This window comes from Oncorhynchus tshawytscha, linkage group LG11 (assembly GCF_018296145.1).
Source record: "Oncorhynchus tshawytscha isolate Ot180627B linkage group LG11, Otsh_v2.0, whole genome shotgun sequence".
In the NCBI taxonomy this organism is placed as follows: Eukaryota; Metazoa; Chordata; class Actinopteri; order Salmoniformes; family Salmonidae; genus Oncorhynchus; species Oncorhynchus tshawytscha.
This window is the reverse complement of record NC_056439.1, coordinates 33,652,111-33,675,861: the sequence shown is the minus strand read 5'-3', so window position 1 is coordinate 33,675,861 and position 23,751 is coordinate 33,652,111. Positions and strand designations below refer to the sequence as shown.

Here is a 23,751-nt window from a genome sequence, read left to right as displayed (position 1 = left end):
AATCCAAGTGTATATTTAAAGATCCAGTCCATTTAAACAATTGGAGGCCTCTTACACGTCAGTGTTATGATGCAAATATTCTAGCTAAGTGCTTGGCGCATAGAATTAATAAGGTATTGTCTGATATTATCCATCCTAATCAGACCATTTTTTACATGGATAATACATTGGAGATAATATAAGACAAGTACTGGACACAATAGAATACTATGAAGTATCGGGGAAACCAGGCCTGGTTTTCATAGCTGATTTTGAAAAGGTTTTTGATAAAGTACAACTGGAGTTTATATATAAAATGCCTAGAATATTTCGATTTTGGGTTATGTATGATAACCCTAGGTGTAAAATTGTAAATAATGGCTACATCTCAGAAAGTTTCAGACTGTCAAGAGGAGTAAAACAAGGTTGTCCACTATCGGCATATCTATTTATTATTGCCATCGAAATGTTAGCTGTTAAAATTAGATCCAACAATAATATTAAGGGATTAGAAATCCGTGGCTTAAAAACAATGGTGTCATTGTACACTGATGATTCATGTTCTTTTAAAACCACAATTAGCATCCCTCCACAACCTCATAAAGGATCTACATACTTTTGCTAACCTTTCTGGATTAAAACAAAATTATGATAAGTGTACTATATTACGCATAGGATCACTGAAAAATACTACTTTTATATTACCGTGTAGTTTACCAATAAATTGGTCTGATGGGGATGTGAACATACTTGGTATACATATCCCGAAAGAAAGAAATGTTCTCACTCCAATACATTTTTATAGAAAGTTAGCAAAAATAGATTAGATCTTGCTACCATGGAAAGAAAAATACCTGTCTATTCGTGGAAAAATCCCCCTGATCTTTAGTCATATCACAGTTTACCTATTTGCTTATGGTTTTGCCTACACCTAGTGACACACGTTTTAAATTATATGAACAAAAAATATTAAATTTTATTTGGAATGGCAAGCCAGACAAAACTAAAAAGGCCTACTTATATAACGAGTATGAATTCAGAGGGCAGAAATTCTTAAATTACTCACAAAAGGCATCAGTCATACAAAAGTTATACTTAAAAATCAGAAATAGTTATCTTGTAAATTAGTAAGAATGTATCACCCCATGTTCAAGAATGGCCTTTTTCCCTATATTCAGATTACAACTGCTCACTTTCGGTTTTCTGAAAACTAAATAATTTCCAAAATATTGTTATTTTTTAAACAAGCCTTAGAAAGTTGGTTGCAATTTCAGTTTAATCCACCTCAAAATACAGAACAAATAATACAGCAAATATTGTGGTTAAACTCAAATATACTAATTGATTTAAAAAAAATAAGTATTTAAAAAAAAAACATTTAAAAAAGTAGCATTTTTGTAAATTATATCATAAACAGGACTGGTGGAGTTATGTCACACGTGCAGCTAACGCAGACATATGGAAATGTCTGCTCTACCCAAAATGATCACCAATTAATTGCAGCATTACCACAAAAATGGAAGAGGCAAGTGGAAGGGGGAAAAAGTTGTCTGAAGTTGTCTGAAGAACTTGTCTGTCGGCCCTGCATTAAAGACCAAAAATTGTTAAAGAAAATTGTGATAAATAAAAATATATACAAATTTCATTTAAGGACCAAAACATTGCAAAATAGTTGGGAAGAAATTTGCGATGTACTGATTCCATGGCACATGGTTTATAACTTGACAAGCAAAACGAAGCAGGATTCAAAAATTCATTTTTTAAAATTTAAATTATTATACAAAATTATTGCAACCAATAGTATGTTATATATAGTATATGGGGTATACAATCTTCCCAGGTCTGCAGATTTTGCTGCGAGGAGGCAGAGTCATTTGATCATTTAATTTGGTACTGTCCATACGTAGCTCATTTTTGGTCACAGGTCCAGGAATGGCTGAAGAATTGCAACATTTACATAGAACTAACACTGCAGATCGCAATACTGGGTGATTTGAAAAGTCATACTCAAATTGATCAATAATATAATAATATAATTATCTTTCATTTACAATCTGTAGAAGCTATGAGAATAGAAAGGTTAAGGGCTTTTTGTGAAGCATCAAATCACAGCACAAAAAAATATACACGGCAAAACCCATTCTGATTGGCTGGGCCTGGTTCCACAGTGGGAGGGCCTATGCCCACCTATGGCTGTGCCCCTGCCCAGTCATGTGAAATCCATAGATTAGGGATTGATTAATCAATCAATCAAATGTATTTATAAAGCCCTTCTTACATCAGCTGATGTCACAAAGTGCTGTACAGAAACTCAGCCTAAAACCCCAAACAGAAAGCAAAGCAGGTGTAGAACCACTGTGGCTAGGAAAAACTCCCTAGAAAGGCCGGAACCTAGGAAGAAACTAAGAGAGGAACCAGGCTATGAGGGGTGGCCAGTCCTCTTCTGGCTGTGCCGGGTGGAGACTATAACAAAACATGGCCAAGATGTTCAAATGTTCATAGATGACCAGCAGGGTCAAATAATAATAATCACAGCGGTTGTAGAGGGTGCAACTGGTGAGCACCTTAGGAGTAAAATGTCAGTTGGCTTTTCATAGCCAATCATTCAGAGTATATCTACCGCTCCTGCTGTCTAGAGAGTTGAAAACAGCAGGTCTGGGACAAGGTAGCACATCCAGTGAACAGGTCAGTGTTCCATAGCAGCAGGCAGAACAGTTGAAACTGGAGCAGCAGCACAACCAGGTGGACTGGGGACAGCAAGGAGTCATCAGGCCAGGTAGTCCTGAGGCATGGTCCTAAGGCTCTCTAATGAATTTATTCCAATTTACTCATTTCCTTTTATGAACTATAACTCAGTAAAATAATTGAAATTGTTGCATTTATATTTTTGTTCAGTATAGTTTAGGGCCTATGAGGGCTGGAGTTACAGTGTTGGAGTTACAATGTTGTTGTCTAGACCTTGATACTCTTATAGCCATACATTTTCCAACAGGCTGAAAAAGGGCAATACAATACATATTTTTCAGAATAACCATTTCCTCCACCAACTTCTGCCTTTTGAGATCTGTTGAGGCAAATGCCTTGGGTTTTGTAGGTACATGTCAGCTTTACAGGAAACCAGAGCTGCAGCATAGAAAGAGGGGAGGGTCTAGAGAGAGACTGCATCCTGACAACAGGCCCTTGATTACAACCATCAGCACAACAGAGCCAGGATGAGGGCTAGAGGAAAACCAGACGATAGGCGTACACCTCACTGCAGTACCAATACACATACAGCATGACTCACTCAAAGCCAACCGCAGAGTAATGGCATAGTGTCATACAAGACTTCCTATCGAACACGTTGACCCTATAGCTAAGATAGCCAGTTCACCGAGTCATCTTTAAAGATAACACACTGTGCACACACAGGCTCAAAATTTATATTCCATATTTATGTTCCATTTTATCAGCAGCTTGTAGAGGCCCTTCTCCCTCTTCTCATCTCTTCTTCTCACCCTATATCTCCCTCTCATGCATACAGGAATTAACACACACACAGTGTGGGAGGGGCAATACTTAAGGTACACCCACCACATCCTTCTCTATAACAAAGCCAACAAGACTCCCTAATTAAATTTGCCTAATCTCAAATGAGAATACTCTTGATACAAAATTGTCAAACTGGTCCACATGAGCAACATCCAATTAGTGTCAAGTGTGACTAATTATAATCTGAAAAATGACATGTGGCTAATTATAGCAGATTGAAACACTTCATTAAGCATAGCTTATAGCGAGGAGATATTCCACATTTGAATGTTAAAACCTCTCTATGAGATGAAGAAGCAGCAGCTTCAGGCACAATATAATGTGTAGGTTGATCTTGTTGGATGCAAGGATAAAGTGGTTTAGAGGAAATTAGTCCAGCAAAATGTATTTTAAAAAATGGCACATGCTCAAACTAGGCTACATTGTGCCAACTGGGAACCACAGCCATGAAATTATGAAACAAGACTATCCCTTTATGCTTGTCAGTGGTAGAGCTGTTCCCTCTCATTTATGCAGTCATGAATGTATAATAACAATGGCAATCATACGTAAATGGAGGGTATAGGCGAGGAGCACACTCCCTTGATCCTGTAGGGCCCATGGGGGTGCCAGGGTACTTCTACCGAGGAGCAGATGGGTCTTCTGTCCAGCAGCGTAGGCACAGGTGGGCCTGGGCCCACCCAATCAGATTGAGCAGATATGCTCTCTCTACTTGTTCCAAATGGGACATTAGTCTTTTTACCTAAAAATGCAAACAATCTCAGAATTCAGAGCAGTGCACTGGAATGACATTCAGATTAACTGGAATGGCATTCACTCTCATAGGATGGTTGGCCAAAATTAACTGAAAGCCACACCCCCAATAAGCCACAAATATGACCACATTGAGGTATATGTCACTGTGTTTCTATGGCTATATGCACCATGCCACTGCCTACATTATTTGTTCATTTAACAAACAAGACAGCTCATAATCCAGTGCCTTTATGACAGTCAACACACCTACAGTTTAGCTTTAAAAAAATTCTCAGCCTCAAGGCAAAATGTGTAGAATTGCAGGAAATCAGCTTTAAAAACAGCTCAATTGTATCTTTGCCCCATAGCAAATTTTTGCAGGCCCATCCAACCAACATCTTTTCTCTACACTACTGACATCTGCCATAGCATCCTGATAAATTGGCACAGGATCCTGGACCAGGTTCATCTGCACCACTCCTCCATTTAAAAAAGGCACTGTCAAGTTATATCCCTCATTCTTCACCTCCAGACAGTCTCACCATCTGTACTGCACATTTCAAAAGGTCTGCTTATACCTAAACTGCCCTGCTGCACTACAACAGTCTGTCAGTGTCCAAACATGGATAGCAACAAAGAAATGGCCTACCGGTAGGTCTTGTACATTTTCTCAAAGACATGGACATACAGGCGTTGCCAATACCAATCAATACATACAAACTTGCTTTGAAACTATTAAATTGACAATAGTTTTTTCTCAACTTCAATGGGATGAATAGATATTTTCTGACAAAAGGATGTTAGATACAATGTTAAAGGGCTCCCGAGTGGTGCAGTGGTCTAATGCACTGCATCTCAGTGCTAGAGGAATCACTACAGGCCCTGGTTCGATTCCAGGCTGTATCACAGGCTGGTGCACAAATGGCCCAGCGTCGTCCGGGTTAGCCCGTCATTGTAAATAAGAATTTGTTCTCAATTGACTTGCCTAGTTAAATAAAAAGACACTACAAAACATATATGGAGTCATGGACAAACACTGTAGAGACTCATAAAGTGGTGCCTGCACACAGAGCGTAGCATAAAACTGAAATTATGGCACTGGCGTTACAAAATACATAGGCCTACTATCTCCAACTGAAATTCCGGGGCTCACGTTGCTGTCACTTCGCTTTCGGAAGGAAAGGCATGCAAATGTAAAATTCCTCCTCCCTTGCTCTACCGGGTCCTGGACCTGACCACATCTGCGCTCAGCGCCAAAGTTGATATGTCGGAAATTCACACCAACTATAAACGACTCTCTGAATCGGAATGTCAATGTTATTACGTAAATATCCAACATGAATGTAATATTGTATTTTATTCGTTCTCGTCACAGCGCAATGCATGTTGAAACACTTTTGTGCTTAATTTTGAAGTAGGATTAAAAGTATCGGTCAAAGCGTCTCTGGATGGGGAGTCAATAAATTAGCAGGTTTAGGCTATAGGCCTAATGTGTAATTCATATATCATTCGCATATCATAACCAATATTATAGCTAGAATACTATAAATCATAAGCAGAAATGTCTAATAAAAAACTAAGTAGGTGCTACTTTGGTGAAAGCAGTGGCACATTATGCAAGTAGACATACACAAAATGCTAAGACAGCATTATTTCTAATTTGCACGCGTCTTGTACTTGCTTGAAAAGACGGATCATTTTAATTTAAGTATTGGCAACAAAGTAACAAAATAGAATTTTATCAATTTGTCAAAATTACTTACGCTTTTAGTGGGTTCTGAATGACAGCCGCCATTTTGCTACACTGTAACGCAATATCAGCGTCTTGCAGTTCTGAGGGAAACCTACGCAAAAGCAACCAATCAGGGCTCGGGGTAAAATCGTTGGCCAATGCATCCACAGTATACGTATATAAGGCGTGGCCTGTGTGGTAAACTCAATGAGTAAACTGTCAAAACGATTTTAAAGGGTTCTGCCTGTATTTATATTGTAGAAAACGGAATACCGACCATATGTCTATGATACTGACTTCTTGAAGAGATAGCTAAAGTTGTCAGAAACTTTCTTCCTACCAATGCAACAAAACTAAGGTTGCCAGGGTTCGAAGAAGAGCACATCTTATTAGAAATTTGAAATAGAACCTGACTAAATATCCATAGCCCCCTGCCAAACCAAATAATTATAAACAGCCATGAGCTGATAAGACTTTAATAATATAGTTATTCCACCACTTATGGACATTGTCAATATGCATACATCCACACTTTTTCATGATCTTATGTTCAATAACAGCATAACATAGTGTTTCATACCTCTTTGTCTGTGCATTAGGAGTGTCGATTAGAGAATTCAATCCATTATAATTTCTGTCACAAAGGTCTCACTCAAGCAATAGGTTTGGAAAACAAAGGACTAGATGGGGACATAGCTGACATTCCTGGCTATTATTCTGTGCAATATTAGCAACACAGACATGACTTAGTTTCATACAATGACATCATTCAATCAGATAAACATTTTGACAGCAGACAAGGCAGATTCCATCGTAATTTCTATACCTCACTATCTAGGGTTACAGCTTAGACAAAAGGGCAAAAATACAAATCTAACAAAATGACAATTATCTCTTAAATGCTTACAGGACAACCTTTTTTTCTTAATTTTCTTTTTTTCCCTAAACACATAAAGGAAATAAACATATGTGTTTGGTTGGCATGTATCCAGGTAATATTGTTCCCTGGGTTCTGACATTTCAGCCTCTTATTCATCTAACCATCAAAGAAGTGAAATGGTTAAGGTATAAATGCTAGCTGACTGTGCATATCCAAGTGTTGTATGAATGAAGGACAACAGATTCCAGTCAAGAAAGCAATTGAACTCAAATATACCAATAACACTATTCAGAAATAAAACCACATTAAACTTACTTAAGATGACTTACTGTCTACATATAGCATATCATCTCTTAATTAAAAAGCACAAAATATGAAAGAATGAGCATGCAATCTATTTGACACTGCAATCTTTAACATGGATGACAAATAATGCCACAGAAGCAGAGGGCTGAAAACAAATGCTGAGTTCATTGTCCCACCAGCCTATGCTTATGGTGATCAAACAAGATTCAAACAAACGGTAGTAACTGCCACACCATTCAAATTCTAGGTGCATAATGCACATCATGTGTATACACTTAAGTAACAGAAATTGTCAGATACATTACAAAAATACCACCCAGTATAAGTTAAAATATAACAGAGGTTAGGTATTGATTTATTCAGAGATCACCAGACCCTCTGAACATCTCAAAGGCTATGCATCTTTCAGACTCAAGCTGAACAATTGTTTTCTACAAAACAAAGTTTCTAAAATCCTGAATTCACCTTCTAGCATAATTCCATGTCTTCCTAGAACCATAACCTCTGAAGTAAATATGAAGTTAGTGCCAACAGAAGCAGTAACCCAAAAGGCTATTTGTAGACCAAATATCCTAAATCTAAAGTTGACTAACTCTTGACAGACTGGTTGAAAAATGGGATATGGGTGGTCATGCATGCTCAAATCTAAGTCAAATCTTTGTTTTTTTGTATTTTTCTGGCTATGATAAGCAGCAGCTTTGTAAAGCTGCAACAGACTTAGAGCAAACCTAAAATAGTGTAGTAGAGCATGCAATTAACCTGCAGCAGGGACTTCACTGATACCATTATCCCCTCAACATTAGTAGTAACATCAGTAAAACAAGGCCTTATGGAAAGTATTGATTAAAAATAATCCCCTCCCCAGGTTTCTCAAGAAAAGAACATTGCTAATATGCTAGAAATGTACTTTTTTTCCATGGTATAAAAATATTTTTAAACCATTTAAAAAAAGCTGTGATTTGGGTAAATGAAGAGCTCAAAATATCTTCCTGGCTCACTCTTTTGATAAGGACAAATTACATAGATGTTCCTGTTGTTCCACAAGGCATCAGAAACCCTAAAACTAGATTTACATTTGCCACAGACACAGGACAGAACCATTTAATGGAGGTCTATAAGGGGTGGGTGGAGGGTCTAGAGGTGGTTCAGTCCAGTGTTGTAAGGGAAGAGGGCCAGCCCCGTTAAAGGTCTCCAGGTTTCTGGTTGCAGTTAGCACAAACACGGACGGGGTGGTCCCAGCCCCGCGACGGGACCGGCCGACGCTCCAGCGAGCACTCATCACACACGCCTTGCCCGCAGGCGCGACAGTGGTGCTTAGACAACTTGGCAGTGAAGCTGCACTGGCAGTTGTGGCAAGAGAGGATATCCTGGTCAGGCACCCAGTAGGTGGGACGCGCAGCATCCTTGACCAGACCTGAAGAGAGAGCGGACACACAGTAAAAAATGACTGTTACAATAGAATGGTTTAGTATTGCACTTCCAATAACATGTCGAACGATAAAAGTATCCTAATACTGCAGTATCTAAAAATACTTTTATTTGTGATAAGGAGCAGCAGAGACATTTTTCATATGCCACCAGATGGCAGCCTGTCCATGGGTTTAAATTCCTGTAGTCATTGCCCATTACACAATTCTATCTGGCTCTTGTGTTACATAACACTCACCCAGTGGGATGTCAATAGCAGTAGCCACGGCACCCAGTGTGTTTGACACTGCTTCTCCAACCTTCCTGGCTAGGTTTCCACCTTCCTCATCTTCAACCTCTGCATGCAACATCTCTGTACAAAGCATACAACTATGTTACCACTGTATGAGTATGGCTAAAATAAACACGTATGCAGACTATGTAAGGCTAAAAACAGATTTAAAGGCTAAGTATACTAAGTTACCACTGTACAGCATGGCTAATAATAAATACATACAGGCTAACTTTGGCTTTGAGGTGTTGGTACCTGTATGTGTGGCCCTCTGCTCAAAACAGGTGTCACAGACTCTCACGGGGACCAGACCCCAGCCTTTCTCTGGGACAGGCGTGGCTTTGGACGAGCATGTGTCACAGAACCCTTCCCCACAGGCACGGCAGTGATGCTTGGTATCGTTGTCTTGGAAGACCTCTTGGCACTTAAGGCATGTCTGGACATTACAGGGGAAAAACAAAAACAAGAGGCAGTTATTGACTGGGGAATCTAGGACGAGGGGTCGATCTGAGCCTTATCTTGTGACCCGCAAACATGGGTTGTGTAACATTGGCCGCCAGCTGAAAAGCAGCGAAGGGCAAATAAACAGGTTCCTGGACAAGAAAGTGTTGACTCAAATGTTCCACGTATGATGTGTGTGTGGTTGGTCCTCTGTCACTCACCAGGATGAGGGAGTTGGGTTTCCAGTAGGTCGGGGCGATCTGATCCGTTAGCCAGGAGGTGACGGCCTTGGCAGGCTTCACACTGAGCTCTGACACAGACTGGGCCATGAAGTTAACACCATCCAGCAGACGCTGTGCTGCATTGCTATTGTCCTTCAGGAATCCATCTGCCTGTGGAAAGTGAACATTGAGTTGCAAGAAGTTTACAAGTTATTTTGTTTACATATAAGACTATGTTGAGAATGTGGAAATAATACCAACAGGCATTTAGAAGTATTTTAGTAGGTATGTGGTGTGGTAGTTCTCTTACCCCAGGCCATATATGCTGGATTTCAGTGCGGACCACCGTATCCACTGGGTCCTGGTTCCCATACCAGTACTGCCGGCTCCGATAGATCACCCCACAGTTTGGACATTCAATCACGTACCTGCAGAGACACAAAAAAAGTTACATTTTACAGAGCAGTTATAACCATATACAGTGCATTCGGAAAGTATTCAGACCCCTTGACTTTTCCCACATTTTGTTACAGCCTTATTTTCAAATGGATTAAATTGTTATTTTTGTCCCTTCAATCTACACACAATACCCCATGACAAAGCTAAAACAGATTTTTAGAAATGTTTGCAAATTTATACATTTTAAAAAAAAAAGTATTCAGACCCTTTACTTTGTTGAAGCACCTTTGGGAGCGATTACAGCCTCGAGTCTTCTTGGGTGTGACGCTACAAGCTTGGCACACCTTTATTTGGAGAGTTTGTTCAATTCTTCCCTGCAGATCCTCTTAAGCTCTGTCAGGTTGGATGGGGAGCGTTACTGCACAGCTATTTTCAGGTCTCTCCAGAGATGTTCGAACGGATTCAAGTCCGGGATCTGGCTGGGCCTCAAGGGCATTCAGAGACTTGCCCCAAAGCCACTCCTACATTGTCTTGGCTGTGTGCTTTGGGTTGTTGTCCTGTTGGAAGGTGAACCTTTGCCTCAGTCTGAGGTCCTGAGCAGGTTTTCATCAAGGATCTCTGTACTTTGCTCCGTTCATCTTTCCATTGATCCTGACTAGTCTCCCAGTCCCTGCTGCTGAAAAATGTCCCCGCAGCATGATGCTGCCACCACCATTCTTCAACGTAGGGGTAGTGCCAGGTTTCCTCCAGATGTGACGCTTTGCATTCAGGCCAAAGAGTTAAATCTTGGCTTCATCAGACCAGAGAATCTTGTTTCTCATGGTCTGCCATTTGGCAGACTCCAAGCGGGCTGTCATGTGCCTTTTACTGAGTAGTAGTATCCATCTGGCCACTCTACCATAAAGGCCTGATTGGTGGAGTGCTGCAGAGATGGTTGTCCTTCTGGAAAGTTCTCCCATCTCCATAGAGGAGCTCTGTCAGAGTGACCAGCGGGATCTTGGTCACCTCCCTGACCAAGGCCCTTCTCCCCTGATGGCTTAGTTTGGCTGGGCGGCCAGCTCTAGAAAGAGACTTCGTGGTTTCAAGCTTCTTCCATTCAAGAATGAATGATCGGGGACCTTCATTGCTGCAGATATTCTTTGGTACCCTTCCCCAGATCTGTGCCTCGACACAATCCTGTCTTGGAGCTCTACGGCCAATTCCTTCGACCTCATGGCTTGTTTTTTTCTCTGACATGCACTGTCAACTGTGGGACCTTATATAGACAGGTGTGTGCCTTTCAAAATCATTTCCAATCAATTGAATTTACCACAGATGGAATCCAAACAAGTTGTAGAAACATCTCAAGGAAGATCAATGGAAACAGGATGCACGTGAGCTTAATTTCAAGTATCATAGCAAAGGGTAAATGTAAATTGTAAAAGGTATCAGTTTTTTTTTTATGTGTAAACATTTTCAAAAACTGTTCTAGCTTTGTCATTGTGGGGTATTGTGTAGATTGATGAGGAAAATGTTTAATTTAATCAATTTTAGAATAAGGCTGTAACTAACAAATTGTGGAAAAAGGGGTCTGAATACTTCCCGAATGCACTGTACCTCAAGACAAACAACTACATATCTGGAGTGCACCAAATAAGTTAGTAAACAGCTAAGGGTTAGCAATGAATGGATTGGTGATTCTAGATCAAAAAGCACCATGACTTAAAATTAGAGACACCGGTAGAAATTCAACCCCAACCGATGACCTCAAGTGTCACTCACCCTGACCAAGCAAATCTAGCAAGGCCCAGCCACGGAGAGTCTGAGGACGCAGAGGTCTTGGGAACCACCACCACTTCCTTTCCCCCTTCGTAACAGGCCTAGTGGGACAACAGAGGCATTGCGGTCAGCCTGATACAGAGTCAGATCTTCAGAATATTATATGGCAACATTGGGTTCAGGTAGTACAAGATTTAGGTGGATATCCACAGAACTAACCTTACAGGTGTAGATGCGATTGTCGTATTGGGGTGAGTAACGGCAGCGGTGTTTGGCCTCATGACACACCCCCTCCCCAAGGTGGTTCATGCTGTTCTTGCAGCCAGAGCTAAAATAGCAACAACAATGTGACTGGTTAAAACCCTCGCTGTAGTCAGTGGCATGAGATGGAGAAAATGAAATAAATGAGAGGACTTACCCGCAACTGAGGCAGAGGCAGGAGCAGGTGAAATACTCATCAGGGAAGAAGCAATTGTGGGCTATGAGCTCATCAGAGATCTCCCCATTGAAGCGCTCACTTAGGGCCTAGACAGAGAGAAACAATACATCAGAAATGTCATACACATAGCCTGATTAGATTTTTCAAACAGTGTGAAAGTAAACAGATCTGTAACTAATGAATAGCAATTTTTCTAACTTGCTAAAATATCCCGTTCTTGTTTTAGTGTTTGCCTCATGTAAATGTGAGCCTGTTTGAAACTGTTTTGGAGCCAGTTGACTACTGACTGAGTTATAAGCATGTCTACTACCTGCAAGGCTTTAAAGATGACGACTGGGGAGCGAGGGGAGCGGGTGGCGTTGTTGTCCAGCAGCTGCTCCAGGGTGTGCTGCAGGCCACCAAAGTCGGTTGGGGGGCTGCAGGTACGCGTGCCTCGGTACTGGATGGAGCTAAATGCCTCTGGGAAACGGCCTAACTTCCTGAACCGCTCAAGTAGCAACCGATCTACAGACTCTGATGAATTGTCTGTTATAAATGAGGGAGAACAAAGAACAGGATGAGAAGACAGACTTAACTTTTATATATCCCTTCATAAAAATGACATTTCACTTATTACGTTGATCAATCAAAACTGAGATGGAAGGTGCCTCACACAACAAAAAAGTCCAACTCTAAAGACAAGAAACATTCACTGAACAAAAATATAAACAACATGTAAAGTGCTGGTCCATGTTTCATGAGCTTAAATAAAAGTTCCCAGAAATGTTCCATATGCACAAAAAAGCTTATTTATTTTAAATTTTGTGCACACATGTTTTACATCCCTGTTAGTGAGCATTTTTCCTTTGCCAAGGTAGTCCATCCATCTGACAGTTGTGGCATATAAATAAGCTGATTAAACAGCATTATTACACAGGTGCACCTTGTCCTGGGGACAATAAAAGGCCACTCTAAAATGTGCAGTTTTGTAACCAATGCCAAAGATGTCTCAAGTTGAGGGAGCGTGAAATTGGTATGCTGACTACAGAGCTATTGCCAGAGAATTTAAAGTTAATTTCTCTACCATAAGCCACCTCCGTCATTTTTGAGAATTTGGCAGTACGTCTAACCGGCCTTACAACTGTAGACAATGTGCATGTTTTTCTCAATCATGGACACTGTTACTAACAGTTGTGGTTGCTTTGAGTGACGCATTGTTGTCTCTACCTTCTTGCCCTTTGTGCTGTTGTCGGTGCCCAATAATGTTTGTACCCTGTTTTGTGCTGCTACCATGTTGTGTTGTCATGTGTTGCTGCCTTGCTGTTGTCTTTAGGTCTCTCTTTATGTAGTGTTGTCGCTTGTGTGTTTTGTCCTATATTTTTATTTTATTTATTTTTAATCCCAGCCCCCCTCCCCGCAGGAGGCCTTTTGGTAGGCCATCATTGTAAATAATAATTCATTCTTATCTGACTTGCCTAGTTAAATAAAGGTTAGATCAAATAAAAATAAAAGTACAGCGTCATGTGGGCGAGTGGTTTGCTGATGTCACCGTTGTGAACAGAGTACCCCATGGTGGCGGTGGAGTTATGGTATGGGCTGACATAAGCTACAGACGACGAACACAATTGCATTTTAACGATGGCAATTTGAATGCACAGAGATACCATGATGAGATCCTGAGGCCCATTGTCGTGCCATTCCACCGCCATCACCTCATGTTGCATGATAACACACAGCCCCATGCTGCAAGAATCTATAGACAATTCCTGGTAGCTGAAAATGTCCCAATTCTTCCGTGGTCTGCATACTCACCAGACATATCACCCATTGAGAATGTTTGGGATGCTCTGGATCGACATGCATGACAGCGTGTTCCTGTTCCTGCCAATATGTAGCAAATTCACACACCCATTGAAGAGGAGTTGGACAACATTCCACAGGCCAAAATCAACACCCTGATCAACTCTATGCAAAGGTGATGTGTCGCGCAGCACAAGGCAAATGGTGGTCACACCAGATACTGATTGGTTCTGATCCACACCCCTACCTTTCTTTTAAAGGTACTGTATCTGTGAGCAACAGATGCATATCTGTATTCCCAGTCATGTGAAATCCATAGATTAGGGCCCAATTAATTTATTTCAATTGACTGATTTCCTTATATGAACTGTATCTCAGTAAAATATTTTAAATTGTTGCATGTTGCGTTTATATTTTTGTTCAGCATATTTTAAGGGATATAAAATAATTTACAGTTCAACAGCCACATACTTTAAAAGGAAAAGGTCTCTAGATTATTCAAACTGCTTGACTGGTCAGTTACCTGATCACACTGTATCAAAACAGCTCTGTTGAAATAACAAATACTAGTCTTAGCGTGTCAAAGGGAGATAGGGATGAGTAGGATTGTGCACCAGTAATAAACAAATCACATGTTTTATGATCTTATAGCAGCATTCTTGACAATATGCATGAATCTACTGTATTCCTGCTTCCACTCTGTCAAGGAAGGTGAAATAACAATGAGACTGATGAGTGCAGCAAGTAACAATCTTCGATTTGTGTACAGCATACTATGGTAAGTGTTGACTACAGTATTTCTCAGCACTGACCTGAGCCAAGCAGCTTGGTGTGGACGGTCTCATGGAATATGATGACGGCCGGACCCAGTGTGGACAGAGGCACGTCAAGGCCACAGCGGGCCGTCGTGGCCTTCAGCTCCTTGGTAAAATGCTTCAGGTAGGCGTCCGACGCGTCGCACAGAAACTTGAAGAGGTCGTCATGGAGGCGGTCGGCATGGGTACGGTAGATTATGAGGTCGGAGATAGCTAGCACCTTGAGAAGGAGTCGTGTTCTTTGGCCCTGGTTGGAGCTGTTACCCAGCAGGCCCTCTGTGTCAATGACCACCACCTTGTGGATGGGGTCAAATGCTGCCCACACCCCCACTGTGCAGGACTCCTGTGTGGGGGAGGTCTTGAACACCTCCCTGCCTATGAAGAAAGTGTGGTTCAGAGTGTGGGATTTGCCCTCTCCTGTGTTGCCAAAGATGGACACCACCTTGATCAGCTTGTCAGGTTTGCAGTTCAATTTCTTCACAAACGCGCCATTGTCCTTTACCTGGAGAGAAAAAAAAGAGTGGTGTTAGCAGATGAGGTAATTCCATTTCACAAAACACCATTTAGTTTAGAAATAAAACTGACAGAATGCAAAAACTCAAAGGACTTTTTATTTATTCCCTTCACTACCTACCTGCATCTCCTCATTCGCGTCAACCAGAAGAAAACTGCAGACTTTCTCCAGAAGTTTTGCCTTCTGGACTTCTGCCTCATCTACCAATAAGCTTAAATTGATCTCTGCAGGTTTGGGTGGAGGGGTTAATTTGACTTCAACAGGTTTTGCTGAAGGGGTTGAGTTGATCTCTGCAGGTTTGGGTGAAGGGGTTGAGTTGAGCTCTGCAGGTTTGGGTGGAGGAGGATAGGCAGTGAGTGGGTGCTTCCTCTTGTTACCTCCATTGTGGGTACTTTTCCGACACGGTTGGCACAGGTTGACTTTGCAGTTCTGACAGCGGACGACAGACCTATGGCTGCCGCCATTCACTGGCCTTTCCTTCCCTCCTCTACAGTTGTCACAGTAGGGTACATGCCATGGGCCTATTGCTACCCGTTCATGGTTCTGCAGGCCCTCTTGACTATGGAGTTCCTGCTCACAGCGAACACACTGCAAGCTTCTACATTCATCACATTCAAAAGCAGCCTCTTCTGAGCCCCCACAAGCATAGCTCTCTTGACAAATTAGACTGGTGTTAATTTCCTTTTCTGATGAACCATGACCACTCATTGTTCCTTCACAAGCCAAATCTGAACAGTTTTATGCTAGCTGGAGTAATTTGACTACAACGCCAAATAGACCCAAAAGAAGAGTAAATAAATATCAATTAAGTAGTTTGTGATAACACATGACCGTAGTATTAAATATTGTGTGCTTTATAGGCTACACCTACACAACACCTAGAACATAGACAACTTGATGTAAGTAGACTTATTAACAGGGTTGCATGGTGATTAGTGCACCAATTGACCTGTAAAGGTTCAAGATCCACTACAACTTCTTACAGCTTATTAGCCAACAATTACTGCAGCATTCCATACATTTAATACAAAAATGTCAATATGTGACACATTGCAAATATAGTACTGTGAGGCAATATGGTTGAATGTTTGTTCCGGCTATTTTAAGTCAACCTGCTCTTGACAATAACATACATTAGGGTTATAACTGGCTTCGTGAACATTATAACACTGCCAGAATAAATACGTTACAGCAAAGTAAAGCTGGAAACTCAATGTATGCAATAAAACAAATGTTTGGCAAGACAACTTCCCTGAAACATATAGCTAACCACACTAACATGAATATGTGCAAACTGGCACCAACTTGAAACCACAGCTGGGAAAACTAGCCAGCTGTTTAGAATCAAACATAAATTACTTCCCTTGTTAGCTAGCTTCCTAATTGCTACCTAGCTCGAAAATAAAATAACCTAGTTGACAGCTGCCTAAAAAAGCTAGCTAGTAAGTTAGCTGCCTTTACCTTGACATTTAAACAATAGTTAGCCAACTAACGTAGTTAGCTAGTTTAAAAGAACGTTATTCCAATGTCAATGTGACAAACTACGAGTTCTGATCAACAAAACCGACAACAAATCACAATCGCCCCTGTCTGAAACAGCTAACATTAACTGGCTGGCTAGCTAGCTGTGTTATCCAAGCTAGACAGTTTTGGTAAACTCGGTTGTCAATAATATTATAGACGAATGCTACGATAACAACTGGTCGGTCAACAAAAGCATACAAAGAAAAATAGCCCAAGTCGTTTCGGGAGACTTTAAAATATATTATTGCATTGAAATCCTTCCTAGCTTTGTCATTGTTTTGTTCATCAACCCCTTCCCTAGCGAATTTCTGTGCGCTAGGTTTGTTGTTGTTGCCAGCCAGGTCAAATCAGCTGATCAGATTATAAAGGCAAATTGAGGTGTATGCTGGGAAATGAAGTTGTTTTGAATGAAACAAGCAGGCGGTTGTATTCAAAATTCTATCAAATTGTCTTTGATAATATGTGTACTTCTACATAATGACACACACAGACATGGATGATGGATTGTCTAGTAAAATATGACATTTTATCAGAAAGATATTGGATTGTACAACCTGATTTAGTTGTATGTTGAATCTGTGAAAGGGAACTCCTTCTGACACTACCACCAATATTGCAAGACTTTGAATTTGATCATTATGAATAATACATTTTCCCGACAGAATTAACAAATATAGATTTTCTATGCAATTTGTAATATGCTTTAAACAAGTAAAAGCTCAGTAGCTTCTGTAACATTCAGTACATCAGTACAACAGTAGAGGGCAGTAGATAATTTATAGTTTGAATCCTTGGGTAAACGACTACCTGATAACAAAATCATATTTCTCTATGGTTTGATCATGTCAGTGGGTTTGATGTGAGACTTGCCCAGAATGAAAATGTCCTTAAGTGGACACAATGTAATTGTGTCGGTATGAATGTGTCAAATTATTATCAATCGCAATGTACTTAACCTTAGTACCTGTGTTTACCCTACACCAGGGTTCCACAACTGGCGGCCTGCAGGTGATTGATTTTATTTGATGTCTTCATCCTTTGCTTGCCCCACAAGTTCAGAGCAAATATACTGTATATATACAGTAAGAGTCAAAAGTTTGGACACACCTACTCATTCAAGGGTTTTTGTTTATTTTTACTATGTTATACATTGTAAACTATGAAATAACACATATGGAATCATGTCGTAACAAAAAAGTGTAAATCAAATCCAAATATAATTTATATTTGAGATTTTTCAAAACAGCCACCCTTTGCATTGATAACAGCTTTGCACACGCTTGTCATTCTCTCAACTAGCTTCATGAGGAGGTCACCTGGACCTGGAATGCATTTCAATTAACAGGTGTGCCTTGTTAGAAGTTAATTTGTGGAATGATTTCCTTCTCAATGCGTTTGAGCCAATCAGTTGTGTTGTGATAAGGTAGGGGTGGTATACAGAAGATAGCCCTATTTGGTAAAAGACCAAGTGCATATTATGGCAAGAACAGCTCAAATAAAAAAAAAGATAAACAACAGTCCAGATATCAGTTTGTCTCTGTGAATGGTTTGTCCTCTGACAAATCAACTGTAAATTCCGGTGTTCCTCAAGGTTCCGTTTTAGGACCACTATTGTTTTCACTATATATTTTACCTCTTGGGGATGTTATTCGAAAACATAATGTTAACTTTCACTGCTATGCAGATGACACACAGCTGTACATTTCAATGAAACATGGTGAAGCCCCAAAATTGCCCTTGCTAGAAGCATGTGTTTCAGACATAAGGAAGTGGATGGCTGCAAACTTTCTACTTTTAAACTCGGACAAAACAGAGATGCTTGTTCTAGGTCCCAAGAAACAAAGAGATCTTCTGTTGAATCTGACAATTAATCTTAATGGTTGTACAGTCGTCTCAAATAAAACTGTGAAGGACCTCGGCGTTACTCTGGACCCTGATCTCTCTTTTGAAGAACATATCAAGACCATTTCAAGGACAGCTTTTTTCCATCTACGTAACATTTCAAAAGTCAGAAACTTTCTGTCCAAAAATGATGCAGAAAAATTAATCCATGCTTTTGTCACTTCTAGGTTAGACTACTGCAATGCTCTACTTTCCGGCTACCCGGATAAAGCACTAAATAAACTTCAGTTAGTGCTAAATACGGCTGCTAGAATCCTGACTAGAACCAAAAAAATTGATCATATTACTCCAGTGCTAGCCTCTCTACACTGGCTTCCTGTCAAAGCAAGGGCTGATTTCAAGGTTTTACTGCAAACCTACAAAGCATTACATGGGCTTGCTCCTACCTATCTCTCAGATTTGGTCCTGCCGTACATACCTACACGTACGCTACGGTCACAAGACGCAGGCCTCCTAATTGTCCCTAGAATTTCTAAGCAAACAGCTGGAGGCAGGGCTTTCTCCTATAGAGCTCCATTTTTATGGAACGGTCTGCCTACCCATGTCAGAGACGCAAACTCGGTCTCAACCTTTAAGTCTTTACTGAAGACTCATCTCTTCAGTGGGTCATATGATTGAGTGTAGTCTGGCCCAGGAGTGGGAAGGTGAACGGAAAGGCTCTGGAGCAACGAACCGCCCTTGCTGTCTCTGCCTGGCCGGTTCCCCTCTTTCCACTGGGATTCTCTGCCTCTAACCCTATTACAGGGGCTGAGTCACTGGCTTGCTGGGGCTCTCTCATGTCGTCCCTGGAAGGGGTGCGTCACCTGAGTGGGTTGATTCACTGATGTGGTCATCCTGTCTGGGTTGGCGCCCCCCCCTTGGGTTGTGCCATGGCGGAGATCTTTGTGGGCTATACTCAGCCTTGTCTCAGGATGGTAAGATGGTGGTTGAAGACATCCCTCTAGTGGTGTGGGGGCTGTGCTTTGGCAAAGTGGGTGGGGTTATATCCTTCCTGTTTGGCCCTGTCCGGGGGTGTCCTCGGATGGGGCCACAGTGTCTCCTGACCCCTCCTATCTCAGCCTCCAGTATTTATGCTGCAGTAGTTTATGTGTCTGGGGGCTAGGGTCAGTTTGTTATATCTGGAGTACTTCTCCTGTCCTATTCGGTGTCCTGTGTGAATCTAAGTGTGCGTTCTCTAATTCTCTCCTTCTCTCTTTCTTTCTCTCTCTCAGAGGACCTGAGCCCTAGGACCATGCCCCAGGACTACCTGACATGATGGCTCCTTGCTGTCCCCAGTCCACCTGGCCGTGCTGCTGCTCCAGTTTCAACTGTTCTGCCTTATTATTATTCGACTATGAACATTTGAACATCTTGGCCATGTTCTGTTATAATCTCCACCCGGCACAGCCAGAAGAGGACTGGCCACCCCACATAGCCTGGTTCCTCTCTAGGTTTCTTCCAAGGTTTTGGCCTTTCTAGGGAGTTTTTCCTAGCCACCGTGCTTCTACACCTGCATTGCTTGCTGTTTGGGGTTTTAGGCTGGGTTTCTGTACAGCACTTTGAGATATCAGCTGATGTACGAAGGGCTATATAAATAAATTTGATTTGATTTGATTTGATCATTACTTTAAGACATCAGTCAATCCGGAAAACTTTGAAACGACTACTAAAGACATCAATAATAAGAAGAGACTTGCTTGGTCCAAGAAACACGAGCAATGGACATTAGACCGGTGGAAATCTGTCTTTGGGCTGTTGAGTCCAAATTTGCGATTTTTGGTTACAACCGCCGTGTCTTTGTGAGATTCAGCATAGGTGAACTGATTCGGATCTCTGCATGTGTGGTTCCCACGGTGAAGCATGGAGGAAGAGGTGTGATGGTGTGGGGGTGCTTTGATGAGGACACTGTCTGTGATTTCTTTAGAATTCAAGGGACACTTAACCAGCATGGATACCACAGCATTCTGCAGCGATACACCATCCCATCTGATTTGGGCTTAATGGGACTATAATTTGTTTTCAACAGGACAATGTGTAAGCGCTATTTGACCAAAAAGGAGAGTGATGGAGTGCTGCATCACATGACCTGGCCTCCACAATCACCCGATCTCAACCCAATTGAGATGGTTTGGGATGAGTTGGACCACAGAGTGAAGGAAAAGCAGCCAACAAGGGCTCAGCATATGTGGGACTCCTTCAAAACTGTGTGGGACTCCTTCAAAAAAGCATTCCAGGTGAAGCTGGTTGAGAGAATGCCAAGATTGTGCAAAGCTGTCATCAAGGTAAAGGGTGGCTACTTTGAAGAATCTAAAATCTAAAATAGTTTTTTTTATTAATTGGATACTACGTGATTCCATATGTGTTATTTCATAGTTGTGATGTCTTTGCTATTCTACAATGTAGAAAATAGTTTTAAAAAATAGTAGGTGTGATTGTGTCCAAATTTTTGACTGGTACTATATATTTTAATTGTTGGACATAAGACTGTAAAGACACCAGCAAGATCATTACACAGGTGCACATTGTGCTCGGTGTCACACCCTGACCATAGTTTAGTTTGTATGTTTCTATGTTTTGGTTGGTCAGGGTGTGATCTGAGTGGGCATTCTATGTTGGATGTCTTGTTTGTCTATTTCTATGTCTGGCCTGATATGGTTCTCAATCAGAGGCAGGTGTTAGTCATTGTCTCTAATTGGGAACCATATTTAGGTAGCCTGGGTTTTACTGTGTGTTTGTGGGTGATTGTTCCTGTCTCTGTGTTTTGCACCAGATAGGGCTGTTTTTGGTTTTCCACGTTTATTGTTTTTGTTAGTTTATTTGTGGCTAGTGTCTTTATTAAAAAACATGAATAACCACCACACTGCGTTTTGGTCCGCCTCTACTTCACCTAAAGAAAACCGTTACACTCGGGACAATTAAAGGTCACTTTAAAATGCGTAGTATTGTCACACAACACAATGCCACAGATATTTAAAGTTTTGAGGGAGCATGCAATTGGTATGCTGACTGCAGGAATGTCCACCAGAGCTCTTGACAGATAATATCATGTTCATTTCTCTGCCATACAGTGCCTTGCGAAAGTATTCGGCCCCCTTGAACTTTGCGACCTTTTGCCACATTTCAGGCTTCAAACATAAAGATATAAAACTATTTTTTTGTGAAGAATCAACAACAAGTGGGACACAATCATGAAGTGGAACGACATTTATTGGATATTTCAAACGTTTTTAACAAATCAAAAACTGAAAAATTGGGCGTGCAAAATTATTCAGCCCCTTTACTTTCAGTGCAGCAAACTCTCTCCAGAAGTTCAGTGAGAATCTCTGAATGATCCAATGTTGACCTAAATGACTAATGATGATAAATACAATCCACCTGTTTGTAATCAAGTCTCCGTATAAATGCACCTGCACTGTGATAGTCTCAGAGGTCCGTTAAAAGCGCAGAGAGCATCATGAAGAACAAGAAACACACCAGGCAGGTCCGAGATACTGTTGTGAAGAAGTTTAAAGCCGGATTTGGATACAAAAAGATTTCCCAAGCTTTAAACATCCCAAGGAGCACTGTGCAAGCGATAATATTGAAATGGAAGGAGTATCAGACCACTGCAAATCTACCAAGACCTGGCCGTCCCTCTAAACTTTCAGCTCATACAAGGAGAAGACTGATCAGAGATGCAGCCAAGAGGCCCATGATCACTCTGGATGAACTGCAGAGATCTACAGCTGAGGTGGGAGACTCTGTCCATAGGACAACAATCAGTCGTATATTGCACAAATCTGGCCTTTATGGAAGAGTGGCAAGAAGAAAGCCATTTCTTCTTTGCCACAAGCCACCTGGGAGACACACCAAACATGTGGAAGAAGGTGCTCTGGTCAGATGAAACCAAAGTTGAACTTTTTGGCAACAATGCAAAACGTTATGTTTGGCGTAAAAGCAACACAGCTCATCACCCTGAACACACCATCCCCACTGTCAAACATGATGGTGGCAGCATCATGGTTTGGGCCTGCTTTTCTTCAGCAGGGACAGGGAAGATGGTTAAAATTGATGGGAAGATGGATGGAGCCAAATACAGGACCATTCTGGAAGAAAACCTGATGGAGTCTGCAAAAGACCTGAGACTGGGACGGAGATTTGTCTTCCAACAAGACAATGATCCAAAACATAAAGCAAAATCTACAATGGAATGGTTCAAAAATAAACATATCCAGGTGTTAGAATGGCCAAGTCAAAGTCCAGACCTGAATCCAATCGAGAATCTGTGGAAAGAACTGAAAACTGCTGTTCACAAATGCTCTCCATCCAACCTCACTGAGCTCGAGCTGTTTTGCAAGAAGGAATGGGAAAAAATGTCAGTCTCTCGATGTGCAAAACTGATAGAGACATACCCCAAGCGACTTACAGCTGTAATCGCAGCAAAAGGTGGCGCTACAAAGTATTAACTTAAGGGGGCTGAATAATTTTGCACGCCCAATTTTTCAGTTTTTGTTTTGTTAAAAAAGTTTGAAATATCCAATAAATGTAGTTCCACTTCATGATTGTGTCCCACTTGTTGTTGATTCTTCACAAAAAAATACAGTTTTATATCTTTATGTTTAAAGCCTGAAATGTGGCAAAAGGTCACAAAGTTCAAGGGGGCCGAATACTTTCGCAAGGCACTGTATATTTGATTTTAACACATGGAGTGAAAATGATCAAACTCCTGCAAAAAAACAAGGAAATGACAGATGAATTCACTGTACATATGTGGAATCTTAATTTGAGGCAGCATGCTACAGCAGGGAAATTGTTCTGCAGCAACAGGAAATGTGAATTATGATTCAATCAATATTTTTGTACAGGTTGATTGATACATTTTTCAGAAGGGACAATCAAGTCTGAAATTTCAAAGTGGAAATTACAAACTTCGGAAAACGTTGTAAACATCAAATACTGTACATTGTTCAAATGATTGTGCCAGAAGAGATGGCTGCTGTTTTACGGGCTCCTAACCAGTTGTGCTATTGTGTGTGGTTTTTTGCGTTATTTGTAACTTATTTTGTTCATAATGACTCAGCCATTGTCTCTTATGACCGAAAAGAGCTTCTGAATATCAGGACAGTGATTACTCACCTC

The 23,751-nt window shown here is 41.1% G+C and overlaps 2 protein-coding genes across 3 annotated transcripts in view; both read right to left on the bottom strand.

Annotated features, from left to right (window-relative positions):
- The window catches only part of LOC112261805 (zinc finger protein DPF3), a 33,339-nt gene extending 27,239 nt beyond the window's left edge, over window positions 1-6,100 (bottom strand). Inside the window, exon 1 of the mRNA XM_024437420.2 lies at window positions 6,009-6,100. Within this exon, the coding sequence (XP_024293188.1) occupies window positions 6,009-6,040 (32 nt within the window). The 5' untranslated portion in view covers window positions 6,041-6,100. The remainder of the gene's footprint in view (window positions 1-6,008) is intronic.
- Window positions 6,101-6,437: 337 nt separating this feature from the next.
- LOC112261804 (zinc finger FYVE domain-containing protein 1-like) lies at window positions 6,438-17,098 on the bottom strand. Of its 2 annotated transcripts, XM_024437418.1 has the most exons (12): window positions 15,349-17,098; window positions 14,712-15,216; window positions 13,912-13,980; window positions 12,431-12,645; window positions 12,100-12,206; window positions 11,901-12,009; window positions 11,685-11,782; window positions 9,835-9,952; window positions 9,525-9,695; window positions 9,118-9,298; window positions 8,830-8,943; window positions 6,438-8,577 (listed from the first exon to the last, which is right to left on the bottom strand). In XM_024437418.1, exons 1-12 carry the CDS (start codon window positions 15,934-15,936, stop codon window positions 8,345-8,347), a joined length of 2,508 nt encoding a protein of 835 aa, XP_024293186.1. In that variant the 5' UTR covers window positions 15,937-17,098; the 3' UTR covers window positions 6,438-8,344. The 2 variants fall into 2 exon arrangements, with proteins under 2 accessions (XP_024293186.1, XP_024293187.1); XM_024437419.1 differs by lacking the exon at window positions 13,912-13,980.
- Window positions 17,099-23,751: the final 6,653 nt, after the last annotated feature.